We start from the raw sequence: 13,599 nt of genomic DNA on the forward strand, positions 1-13,599 counted from the left end.
CCCCTAAATAAGATCTGGTGCAACCAATTACCTTCAGAAGTCACATAATTAGTTAAATAAAGTCCACCTGTGTGCAATCTAAGTGTCACATGATCTCAGTATATATACACCTGTTCTGAAAGACCCCAGAGTCTGCAACACCACTAAGCAAGGGGCACCACCAAGCAAGCGGCACCATGAAGACCAAGGAGCTCTCCAAACAGGTCAGGGACAAAGTTCTGGAGAAGTACAGATCAGGGTTGGGTTATAAAAAAATATCCTAAACTTTGAACATCCCACGGAGCACCATTAAATCCATTATTAAAAAATGGAAAGAATATGGCACCACAACAAACCTGCCAAGAGAGGGCCGCCCACCAAAACTCACGGACCAGACAAGGAGGGCATTAGTCAGAGAGGCAACAAAGAGACCAAAGATAACCCTGAAGGAGCTGCAAAGCTCCACAGCGGAGATTGGAGTATCTGTCCATAGGACCACTTTAAGCCGTACACTCCACAGAGCTGGGCTTTACGGAAGAGTGGCCAGAAAAAAGCCATTGCTTAAAGGAAAAAATAAGCAAACACGTTTGGTGTTCGCCAAAAACCATGTGGGAGACTCCCCAAACATATGGAAGGAGGTACTCTGGTCAGATGAGACTAAAATTTAGCTTTTTGGCCATCAAGGAAAAAGCTATGTCTGGCGTAAACCCAACACCTCTCATCACCCCGAGAACACCATCCCCACAGTGAAGCATGGTGGTGGCAGCATCATGCTGTGGGGATGTTTTCCATCGGCAGGGACTGGGAAACTGGTCAGAATTGATGGAATGATGGATGGCGCTTAATACAGGGAAATTCTTGAGGGAAACCTGTTTCAGTCTTCCAGAGATTTGAGACTGGTACGGAGGTTCACCTTCCAGCAGGACAATGACCCTAAGCATACTGCTAAAGCAACACTCAAGTGGTTTAAGGGGAAACATTTAAATGTCTTGGAATGGCCTAGTCAAAGCCCAGACCTCAATCCAATTGAGAATCTGTGGTATGACTTAAAGATTGCTGTACACCAGCGGAACCCATCCAACTTGAAGGAGCTGGAGCAGTTTTGCCTTGAAGAATGGGCAAAATCCCAGTGGCTAGATGTGCCAAGATTATAGAGACATACCCAAAGAGACTTGCAGCTGTAATTGCTGCAAAAGGTGGCTCTACAAAGTATTGACTTTATTGTTTCACAATAAAAAATATTTTGCATCTTCAAAGTGGTAGGCATGTTGTGTAAATCAAATTATACAAACCCCCCAAAAATCTATTTTAATTCCAGGTTGTAAGTCAACAAAATAGGAAAAATGCCAAGGGGGGTGAATACTTTCGCAAGCAACTGTACATGGGGATTGGGTATCCCATTTCCTGTATGTGTGTGTGCGCGTGCAAGGGTGTTTTTGGTTTTACCAGAAGTCCTCACAAGGATAGTAAAACTAAGAAAATTCGGACAAGTGGGGACATTTCTCTGGTCCCTACAGGGGAAAAGGCTATTTTAGGTTTAGGGGTTTAGGGTTAGGGTTACAATTAGGGTTAGGGATTAGGGTTAGGGTTACAATTAGGGTTAGGGATTAGGGTTAGGGTTACAATTAGGGTTAGGTGTTAGGTTTATGAGTTAGGGTTAGGGAAAATAGGATTTTGAATGGGAATCAATTATTTGGTCCCCACAAGGGTAGTAAGACAAACGTATGTGTGTGTGTGTGTGTGTGTGTGTGTGTGTGTGTGTGTGTGTGGCGTGTGTGTGTGTGGCGTGTGATATGATGTCTTTTCACAGTGTTGTAGGAACAAAGTTAAATCTGTTAGATAGGTAACTCTTGGTGGCACAAAGTCTGAATGCCAAGGATTCCAGTATGTCGAGGGTGCTTACTCGTGTTTATCTTAGAATGATTGATAGATAGAATATACTGACTTGGGTACAAGCTGATACCATCAGAGTGGGGAGTGCCCACTGATGGATACCAGAAGTTGTTGAAGAAAATGTGTGAAGGGCTATATAAACTGAAAGATTTTCTTTGTTCAGGAGTTCAGATGACAAAGGGCAACCCACGTGCCATTTGTTAGACGAACCCGGTACCTTACCTATTAAATATTTGAAAGAACTCTCCATCTAAGTGTTAAATATCTTCTTGCATCCTGAATTACTTGATACCAGAGAAACTCATCATAACAGCGTGCGTGTGTGGCGTGTGTGTGTGTGTGTGTGTGTGTGTGTGTGTGTGTGTGTGTGTGTGTGTGTGGCATGTGTGTGTGTGTGTGTGTGTGTGTGTGTGTGTGTGTGTGTGTGTGTGTGTGTGTGTGTGTGTGGTGTGTGTGTGTGTGTGTGTGTGTGTGTGTGTGTGTGTGTGTGTGTGTGTGTGTGTGTGTGTGTGTGTGTGTGTGTGGGTGGCGTGTGTGTGTATATGTGGTGTGTGGCTCACCCTCTGCGGCTCTCTTGAAGAACACCTTGCAGCTCCCACAGGTAACAGCTCCATAGTGACAGCCTGACGCCTCGTCTCCACATACCTTACACACCCTCCGGTCTGAGAAATACACCCTCACTGGCAACATATCCTCACATCTGAAACACACACATACACACACATCGGTAGACACAAAACACACACCTAACACTCGTTCAGATCTTATAGATACACCTCATAACCACACACACACACACACACACACAAATGTACATACATGTACACACACACCTGAAAACACACAACACATACCTAACACTCTTTTAGATCTTACAGATACACCCTCACATCTGAAACGCACCTACCTAACTACTGCCTATACCTGTCTATCTGCTCCTACCTGCCTATTGATGTGGGATTGAGTCATGCAGATTCATTTTAATTCATTTAGCAGCAGAATCTGTTTACCAGATGTGGTAAAAGCTCAGATCGACTTTACACTACTTTTGAGGTATGACAAGTCTGACAAACATTTTAAATTAGCCAGCTATCCATTTAAAAGGGAGAATGGACTTCCTGATTTGGCCGTGTTTTAGATTTGGTTCAATAAGAAATGCTAGTGGCCTGACTGAATTCAAACTTGAGTTGGTTTCGGGGTGTGGTTTGATGTGGGTGTCTCGTGTGTTTGCAGGTGGAAAGAGTTAGCAAAATTATTTAGCCAATTAGCTTCAGCCAGCTGGTGTGCGAACGTGGCAAAGTTGGTTTCACTTTGGATAGCATATCTACAGTTCTTTCGGAAAGTATTCAGACCCCTTCACTTTTTCCACATTTTGTTACGTTATAGCCTTATTCTAAAATTGATTGATTTGTTTTTTCCCCTCATCAATATACACACAATACCCCATAATGACAAAGCAAAAACAGATTTTTATACATTTTTGCAAATGTATAAATAAAAAATAGAAAAACTGAAATATCACATTTACATAAAGTATTCAGACCCTTTCCTCAGAACTTTGTTGAAGCACCTTTTGCAGCGATTACAGCCTTGAGTCTTCTTGGGTATGACGCTACAAGCTTGGTACACCTGTATTTGGGACATTCAAAGACTTGTCCCGAAGCCACTCCTGCGTTGTCTTCGCTGTGTGCTTAGGGTTGTTGTCCTGTTGGAAGGTGAACCTTTGCCTCAGTCTGGGGTCCTGAGCGCTCATGGAGCAGGTTTTCATCAAGGATCTCTCTGTACTTTGCTCTGTTCATCTTTCCCTTGATGCTGACTAGTCTCCCAGTCCCTGCCACTGAAAAACATCCCCACAGTATGATGCTGCCACAACCATGCTTCACCGTTGGGATGGTATTGGCCAAGTGATGAGCGGTGCCTGGTTTCCTCCAGATGTGACGCTTGGCATTCAGGCCAAAGAGTTCAATCTTGGTTTCATCAGACCAGATAATCTTGTTTCTCATGGTCTGAGAGTCCTTTAGGTGCCTTTTGGCAAACTCCAAAGCGGGCTGTCATTTGCCTTTTACTGAGGAGTGGCTTCTGTCTGGCCAGTCTACCATAAAGGCCTGATTGGTGGAGTGCTGCAGAGATGGTTGTCCTTCTGGAAGGTTCTCCCATCTCCACAGAGGAAATCTGGAGCTCTGTCAGAGTGACCATCGGGTTCTTGGTCACCTCCCTGACCAAGTCCCTTCTCCCCCGATTGCTCAGTTTGGCCGGGTGGCCAGCTCTAGGAAGTGTCTTGGTGGTTACAAACTTCTTCCATTTAAGAATGATGGAGGCCACTGTGTTCTTGGGGACCTTCAATGCTGCAGACATGTTTTGGTACCCTTCCCCGGATCTGTGCCTGGACACAATCCTGTCTCGGCGTGCTACGGACAATTCCTTCAACCTAATGGCTTGGTTTTTGCTCTGACATGAAATGTCAACTGTGGGAGCTTATTTAGAGAGGTGTGTGCCTTTCCAAATAATGTCCAATCAATTGAATTTACCACAGGTGGACTCCAATCAAGTTGTAGAAACATCTCAAGGATGACCAATGGAAACAGGATGCACCTGAGCTCAATTTCAAGTCTCATAGCAAAGGGTCTGAATACTTATGTAAATAAGGTATTTCTGTTTTTTATATCTAATACATTTGCAAAAATTTCTAAAAACCTGTATTCGCTTTGTCATTATGGGGTATTGCGTGTAGATTGATGAGGAAATTTTTTTTTAAAATCAATTTTAGAATAAGGCTGTTGTAATGAATACTCAGGGAGAAAAAGGTGTCGATTCACGCGCAGAGCGCGGCAGGTGTTTATTTCGCCTACGCAGAAGACAGGAATCGTGGTCACAGGCAGGCAATGGTCATACACAGGTAGGCAAACAGGCAGGTGAAACAAAACTAGGACTGAAGGCTAAACCTGGTTCTCACAAACGAGCTATAAAAAAGCTTAGTAGAGTCAAAACAAACAATACCTCACAAGGAACAAAATAAGGAGCTGATGAGACCAGGTGAGTAACAAGGTGAGTAACAGGTGAAATCAATGAACAAAAATGAAAGACAGGGCTACGTTCAAGAACACAAAGAAACAGGGCTACATTCAAGAACCCAAAGAAACAGGGCTACATTCAAGAACACAAAGAAACAGGGCTACGTACAAGAACACAAAGAAACAGGGCTACGTTCAAGAACACAAAGAAACAGGGCTACATTCAAGAACACAAAGAAACAGGGCTACGTACAAGAACACAAAGAAACAGGGCTACGTACAAGAACACAAAGAAACAGGGCTACATTCAAGAACACAAAGAAACAGGGCTACGTACAAGAACACAAAGAAACAGGGCTACGTACAAGAACAAAAGGTGAACTAAGAAAACACATACAGAACCTTACATTCTGAAATTGATTTTTGTCCCCCCCCCAGTTTTATCATTGAAATGTGATCCAAAATGAGGCAACGGTTTAGGACCATGCGGACGCCTCCGAGCAGTCGGGTAGGCTGTTTGGAGTATTTATTTGACAAAAAAATAAATATACACTACCAGTCAAAAGTTTGGGCACACCTACTCATTCAAGGGTTTTTCTTTATTTTTACTATTTCCTACATTGTAGCATAATAGTGAAGACATCAAAACTATGAAATAACACATATGGAATAATGTAGTAAACAAAAAAGTGTTAAACAAATCAAAATATATTTTGTATTTGAGATTCTTCAAATAGTCACCCTTTGCCTTGATGACAGCTTTGCACACTCTTGGCATTCTCTCAACCAGCTTCATGAGGTAGTCACCTGGAATGCATTTCAATTAACAGGTGTGCCTTCTTAAAAGTTAATTTGTGGATTTTATTTCCTTCTTAATGCGTTTGAGCCAATCAGTTGTGTTGTGACAAGGTAGGAGGGGGTATACAGAAGATAGCCCAATTTGGTAAAAGACCAAGTCCATATTATGGCAAGAAAAGCTCAAATAAGCAAAGAGAAATGACACTCCATCATTACTTTAAGACATGAAGGTCAGTCAATACGGAACACGTTTCTTCAAGTGCAGTCGCAAAAACCATCAAGCGCTATGATGAAACTGGCTCTCATGAGGACCACCACAGGAATGGAAGACCCAGAGTTACCTCTGCTACAGAGGATAAGTTCATTAGAGTTACCAGCCTCAGAAAGTTCAAGTCACAGACACATCACAACATCAACTGTTCAGAGGGGACTGTGTGAATCAGGCCTTCATGGTCAAATTGCTGCAAAGAAACCACTGCTAAAGGACACCAATAAAAAGAAGAGACCTGCTTGGGCCAACAAACACGAGCAATGGACATTAGACCGGTGGAAATGTGTCCTTTGGTCTGGAGTCCAAATTGGAGATTTTGAGATCCAACCGGCGTGTCTTTGTGACACGCGGTGTGGGTGAACGGATGATCTCTGCATGTGTAGTTCCCACTGTAAAGCATGGAGGAGGAGGTGTTATGGTGTGGGGGTGCTTTGCTGGTGACACTGTCTGTGATTTATTTAGAATTCAAGGCACACTTAACCAGCATGGCTACCACAGCATTCTGCAGCGATACACCATCCCATCTAGTTTGGGCTTAGTGGGACTATCATTTGTTTTTCAACAGGACAATGACCCAACACACCTCCAGGCTGAAGGGCTATGTCATCCAGAAGGAGAGTGATGGAGTGCTGCATCAGATGACCTGGCCTCCACAATCCCCCTACCTCAACCCAATTGAGATGGTTTGGGATGAGTCAGATGGCAGAGTGAAGGAAAAGCAGCCGACAAGTGCTAAGCATATGTGGGAACTCCTTCAAAACTGTTGGACAAGCATTCCAGGTGATGCTGGTTGAGAGAAGGCCAAGAGTGTGCAATGTTGTCATTAAGGCAAAGGATGGCTATTTGAAATATCTCAAATATAAAATATATTTTATTATGTTTAACACTTTTTTGGTTACTACATTATTCTATACAGTGAGGGAAAAAAGTATTTGATCCCCTGCTGATTTTGTACGTTTGCCCACTGACAAAGACATGATCAGTCTATAATTTTAATGGTAGGTTTATTTGAACAGTGAGAGACAGAATAACAACAACAAAAATCCAGAAAAACGCATGTCAAAAATGTTATGAATTGATTTGCATTTTAATGAGGGAAATAAGTATTTGACCCCTCTGCAAAACATGACTTAGTACTTGGTGGCAAAACCCTTGTTGGCAATCACAGAGGTCAGACGTTTCTTGTAGTTGGCCACCAGGTTTGCACACATCTCAGGAGAGATTTTGTCCCACTCCTCTTTGCAGATCTTCTCCAAGTCATTAAGGTTTCGAGGCTGACGTTTGGCAACTCGAACCTTCAGCTCCCTCCACAGATTTTCTATGGGATTAAGGTCTGGAGACTGGGTAGGCCACTCCAGGACCTTAATGTGCTTCTTCTTGAGCCACTCCTTTGTTGCCTTGGCCGTGTGTTTGGGGTCATTGTCATGCTGGAATACCCATCCACTACCCATTTTCAATGCCCTGGCTGAGGGAAGGAGGTTCTCACCCAAGATTTGACGGTACATGGCCCCGTCCATCGTCCCTTTGATGCAGTGAAGTTGTCCTGTCCCCTTAGCAGAAAAACACCCCCAAAGCATAATGTTTCCACCTCCATGTTTGACTGTGGGGATGGTGTTCTTGGGGTCATAGGCAGCATTCCTCCTCCTCCAAACACGGCAAGTTGAGTTGATGCCAAAGAGCTCCATTTTGGTCTCATCTGACCACAACACTTTCACCCAGTTCTCCTCTGAATCATTCAGATGTTCATTGGTAAACTTCAGACGGGCCTGTATATGTGCTTTCTTGAGCAGGGGGACCTTGCGGGCGCTGCAGGATTTCAGTCCTTCACGGCGTAATGTGTTACCAATTGTTGTCTTGGTGACTATGGTCCCAGCTGCCTTGAGATCATTGACAAGATCCTCCCGTGTGGTTCTGGGCTGATTCCCCACCGTTCTCATGATCATTGCAACTCCACGAGGTGAGATCTTGCATGGAGCCCCAGGCCGAGGGAGATTGACAGTGCTTTTGTGTTTCTTCCATTTGCGAATAATCGCACCAACTGTTGTCACCTTCTCACCAAGCTGCTTGGCGATGGTCTTGTAGCCCATTCCAGCCTTGTGTAGGTCTACAATCTTGTCCCTGACATCCTTGGAGAGCTCTTTGGTCTTGGCCATGGTGGAGAGTTTGGAATCTGATTGATTGATTGCTTCTGTGGACAGGTGTCTTTTATACAGGTAACAAGCTGAGATTAGGAGCACTCCCTTTAAGAGTGTGCTCCTAATCTCAGCTCGTTACCTGTATAAAAGACACCTGGGAGCCAGACATCTTTCTGATTGAGAGGGGGTCAAATACTTATTTCCCTCATTAAAATGCAAATCAATTTATAACATTTTTGACATGTGTTTTTCTGGATTTTTTTGTTGTTATTCTGTCTCTCACTGTTCAAATAAACCTACCATTAAAATTATAGACTGATCATTTCTTTGTCAGTGGGCAAACGTACAAAATCAGCAGGGCATCAAATACTTTTTTCCCTCACTGTATGTGTTATTTCATAGTTTTGATGTCTTCACTATTATTCTAGAATGTAGAAAATTGTAAAAATAAAGAAAAACCCTTGAATGATTAGGTGTGTCCAAACCTTTGACTGGTACTGTATATATATATATATATATATATATATATAATGTCCCCCCCACTTCTAAAACCAAAGTTGCGCCCCTGATTATTAAAGCTGCAATATGTAACTTTTTGGGCGATCTGACCAAATTCACACAGAAATGTGAGTTATACAACTGTCATTCTCATTGAAAGCAAGTCTAAGAAGCAGTATATCTGTTCTATGTGCACTGTTTCTATGCTTCCAGTGCTTATGTTTGGTTTTTGCAGCTTCAAACAGCAGAAAATACATTATTTTTGCTCATGGAAAATATATTTCACAGATGTTTAGATGGAACAATGATTTTCTACACTATACTTGCTTGTTTTGGTCACATTAACTGAAATTAGGCAAACTATTAAAATTTTAGCTACCAGGAAATGTTCTGCATAGTGCATCTTTAAGTGGTGAGTGTTGCCTAATGTCCTACTGGGCCGAGCGGATTGAGACTAAATACATTACAGCTGGTTAGTTGAAGGCCAGCAGGTAGCCGATTGTAAGCCTATTACTCCGATACTCCTTCAATAAACACTGATTAGGGATGTAAACTGTTGTGTCAGGGCCAGACACACTGGTGCGTAGTAGTCACTAGACGGCCATGCTGGAAAAGACGGCTGCAGTGTGTCCTCTCCAGCATGGGGATATTGTAGTGAGTCTCTGTGGCAGCCGGTGCAGGGAATTAGGTCAGCTGTTAAAATGGATATTCGCTAAGGCTGCGTCTCAAATGGCAGGGCGCATAGGGAATATGGTGCCATTCGGGAAGCATCCTAACACTTAACTCTACATAATACCGTCATAACAATATAACAGATAGCATTATAACAGATGGCATAACTATTACTGAATTTGACAGATTATAACAACTGATATTACTGTTGTTTTGTTATGATGACACAAACATAGTTAGAGAAGCTACATTGATTTACCTCTGGCCCGCTTGGTATTTTGTGAAACAAACAAACAATTGAAATAAAATGTCTTATAAAGAGTATATCTACCTCAAGCTGGAGTCAGCACCCAGCCATCCAGAACTCTCCTTATTGATAGCGGAGTGATACACTTGGAGAGCCCTTTCACGCATCATCACACTTTGGTAACTTTGCGCTTGGACATGAACCTCCTGTGGCATCCCAGAATCATAGTCCTGACAGTTAACCCCAGGGGACGAGGAACAGGGAAAGGGTTTACGTGCTCCACGAGACATGCAATTTCCGTTGTCGCAATATTTACAGAACCAAGATCCACCCGCCACCGGACAGGATCCCTCGTGCCCTGGTTCGGTTTTGATGTTACGGCTGCTTTGGATGAGGTCATTGACGGTCGATGGGTCCGGAAGGTCCCTACCGAATAACGGGTTTGGGGAGTCTTTACGTAATGGAGAACTTAAAGGTAACATTTCGTCATACTGAGAGGGCACTACGTTACCGTTATCCAGATTCACAAACATGTCCGAGTTTTTATGGAAACCTCGGGCCATCTCCAAATCGTGCGTAGGCCTTGTCACGTTCCATTCGCTGTCCATTTCGAGCTCCAGGTTCTGTAAAAACCCCACATAATTTAGTCCACAAATGTCTTGATTTACTTCGAACGATGGACCGAGATAATTTGATTTTACTATCGTTTTCCTCGGCATCTGGGTAGTTAACTCTGAGGTCATACTTGCGCCAGCTCCAAACTCTAGAGATGACTCCTCCGAGACGGAGAAACGGTTTCCGTAATTTCGGCCGCTGTCTACAGAGAATGCAGTGTTGCTCCGTCCATTATCCACTATCTCGTTTAACTGCGAACTCAAACCTAAAGACACAGACACTGCGTCACTTAACTCCTTGGCTGTCTCGGATATATTGGTGCCACTCTGCATTGTTGTTTTGATTCCGTCACAGACGCCCACGGTTCCAAAAAATACGTGATCTCTAGGTCTCAGTTTAGTACAGTAGGACCTAAAACTCGAGGAGCTGCAAAAATGTTCCGTGGTGTGAGAGTAGAAGCAACAATGTTACCAGAGACTCCCGCTATTTCGTTATGTCAGGCCACCACCCATAACCACATCGAGCTGAACTACGGGAGCCTACATTAACAACAAGTCCCTTCGACGCCTCTGCGCTTTGCTCATTCGGGTGTGACCTCGGCGGCTCTGGGAAGGGAATGCCTGGCGAGTGTTCAAGTTGTGACTCGTGTGGGGTAAAGTGCATTCTCTACCGTATTATTATTGTCCGTTTATAACATGTCCGTTTATAACAGATTGTTCTAAATCTATATTGTTCTAAATCTATGTTGTTCTAAATATCACTGTTACTTATTTGACTGTTGCTATTCCAATTGTAAAGTGTATTTAAAATATATTTGTAATAAAGTTTTAGAGACAGAAGTGCCTCTGTTTCTGTTTCGTCTTATCTCACAGTCAAAACAGTGTGTGCTCTCCTCCTCATCTCCTCCAGTGCAATAACATAACAACAGTGAGTTGTTACAGTGTTTTTCTGACTCAGACTCTCCGCTAATATGTTTACAAAAAGTGATTGAGAGCTATGGCACATCAGTTGTTTTGTTTGTGTCATGGCGGCATAATGTCAGTTGTCAAACATTTACATTAAAAAACAACATTTTAGTCTCTTATCCAGAGCGACTTACAGTACTGATTGCATACATTTTTATTTTTTCTGACTGTCCCCCCCGTGGGAATCGTACCCACAATTGGGCGCCATGCTCTAACAACTGAGCTACACGGGACCATAAATCATAAAATGGCTTCAACAATTATGTAATCTGTTATAACAACATTATGAGATTATGTATATTTCTAGGGCTAAAGAGGTGGACCGGTAGTCTATAGAGGTTTGTAGTAAAGTGTTACCAAACATTTTATTAAGTATTTTATGAAATGTGTAAATGGGCAATAGGCGCTTTGCAGATGTAGAGTACATACTGCAGGTACCTGCAGGCTTAGTTCCTGTTGCAACCCAGATTGTTATCTTTCAACATAACTTATTTTCCTTATTGAGGAAAAATGTACTTACTATGACCACCTAGTTACAGTATCTTAAGATGAATGCACTAACTAACTGTAAGTCTATCTGGATAAGAGCGTCTGCTAAATTTCTAAAATGTAATGTAACTGAGATGTTCAGTGGGCTATTTCCCACAGAAGAGAACTGTATTTTCCCTAGAGGGGGATTTTGTCTTCCAGCATAGTAGACCTCAGATTCCATAACACTGTAAAAACAAAAGATGCTGATTCAATTTACAGCGACCAGCAATAAAACTCACAATCCTATTGCAGCTGGTTGCCTTACAATTGTATGTTGAATCAACATCTTTTTTTTTTTGTACAGCGCTTACTGTATGCTTTCAGTCATAACAGGCCTACTGAAAAACACACACACTCCGTACAAACAAATGTCAGACTCGCATGCACACACGCACGCACGCACGCACGCACGCACACGTAAAACAAAAAACACACTCGCGTCAATCATAGCAGCCTATAATATATGACTGAGTGTCTACAAAAACTTACATGCACAGCACTCAACACAGATTCAATGTTGGGGTTAATGGTATTTATTTGACTCATAGCAAAGCACTTTACAAAGGATTTTGTACTCATTTATACCTGTGAAATAACATCCTTAGAAAATATTTATAATTAACTTCAAACCCTTCCTCTCACTAAACTATCCATACAGAAAAATACAGTGGGGAAAAAAAGTATTTAGTCAGCCACCAATTGTGCAAGTTCTCCCACTTAAAAAGATGAGAGAGGCCTGTAATTTTCGTCATAGGTACACGTCAACTATGACAGACAAATTGAGAAAGAAAATTCCAGAAAATCACATTGTAGGATTTTTAATGAATTTATTTGCAAATTATGGTGGATAATAAGTATTTGGTCACCTACAAACAAGCAAGATTTCTGGCTCTCACAGACCTGTAACTTCTTCTTTAAGAGGCTCCTCTGTCCTCCACTCGTTACCTGTATTAATGGAACCTGTTTGAACTTGTTATCAGTATAAAAGACACCTGTCCACAACCTCAAACAGTCACACTCCAAACTCCACTATGGCCAAGACCAAAGAGCTGTCAAACGACACCAGAAACAAAATTGTAGACCTGCACCAGGCTGGGAAGACTGAATCTGCAATAGGTAAGCAGCTTGGTTTGAAGAAATCAACTGTGGGAGCAATTATTAGGAAATGGAAGACATACAAGACCACTGATAATCTCCCTCGATCTGGGGCTCCACGCAAGATCTCACCCCGTGGGGTCAAAATGATCACAAGAACGGTGAGCAAAAATCCCAGAACCACACGGGGGGACCTAGTGAATGACCTGCAGAGAGCTGGGACCAAAGTAACAAAGCCTACCATCAGTAACACACTACGCCGCCAGGGACTCAAATCCTGCAGTGCGAGACGTGTCCCCCTGCTTAAGCCAGTACATGTCCAGGCCCGTCTGAAGTTTGCTAGAGTGCATTTGGATGATCCAGAAGAGGATTGGGAGAATGTCATATGGTCAGATGAAACCAAAATAGAACTTTTTGGTAAAAACTCAACTCGCCGTGTTTGGAGGACAAAGAATGCTGAGTTGCATCCAAAGAACACCATATCTACTGTGAAGCATGGGGGTGGAAAGATCATGCTTTAGGGCTGTTTTTCTGCAAAGGGACCAGGACGACTGATCCGTGTAAAGGAAAGAATGAATGGGGCCATGTATCGTGAGATTTTGAGTGAAAACCTCCTTCCATCAGCAAGGGCATTGAAGATGAAACGTGGCTGGGTCTTTCAGCATGACAATGATCCCAAACACACCGCCCGGGCAACGAAGGAGTGGCTTCGTAAGAAGCATTTCAAGGTCCTGGAGTGGCCTAGCCAGTCTCCAGATCTCAACCCCATAGAAAATCTTTGGAGGGAGTTGAAAGTCCATGTTGCCCAGCGACAGCCCCCAAAACATCACTGCTCTAGAGGAGATCTGCATGGAGGAATGGGCCAAAATACCAGCAACAGTGTGTGAAA

The 13,599-nt window shown here is 42.9% G+C and overlaps 1 protein-coding gene across 1 annotated transcript in view; it reads right to left on the minus strand.

Annotated features, from left to right (window-relative positions):
- Positions 1–10,869, minus strand: part of LOC121539583 (androgen receptor) — a 37,372-nt gene extending 26,503 nt beyond the window's left edge. Inside the window, exons 1-2 of the mRNA XM_041848202.2 lie at positions 9,589–10,869; positions 2,433–2,572 (exon numbers count right to left, since the gene is read on the minus strand). Coding sequence (XP_041704136.2) covers positions 2,433–2,572; positions 9,589–10,451 — 1,003 coding nt within the window. The 5' untranslated portion in view covers positions 10,452–10,869. The remainder of the gene's footprint in view (positions 1–2,432; positions 2,573–9,588) is intronic.
- Positions 10,870–13,599: the final 2,730 nt, after the last annotated feature.

Source organism: Coregonus clupeaformis, chromosome 35 (genome assembly GCF_020615455.1).
Source record: "Coregonus clupeaformis isolate EN_2021a chromosome 35, ASM2061545v1, whole genome shotgun sequence".
NCBI lineage: Eukaryota > Metazoa > Chordata > Actinopteri > Salmoniformes > Salmonidae > Coregonus > Coregonus clupeaformis.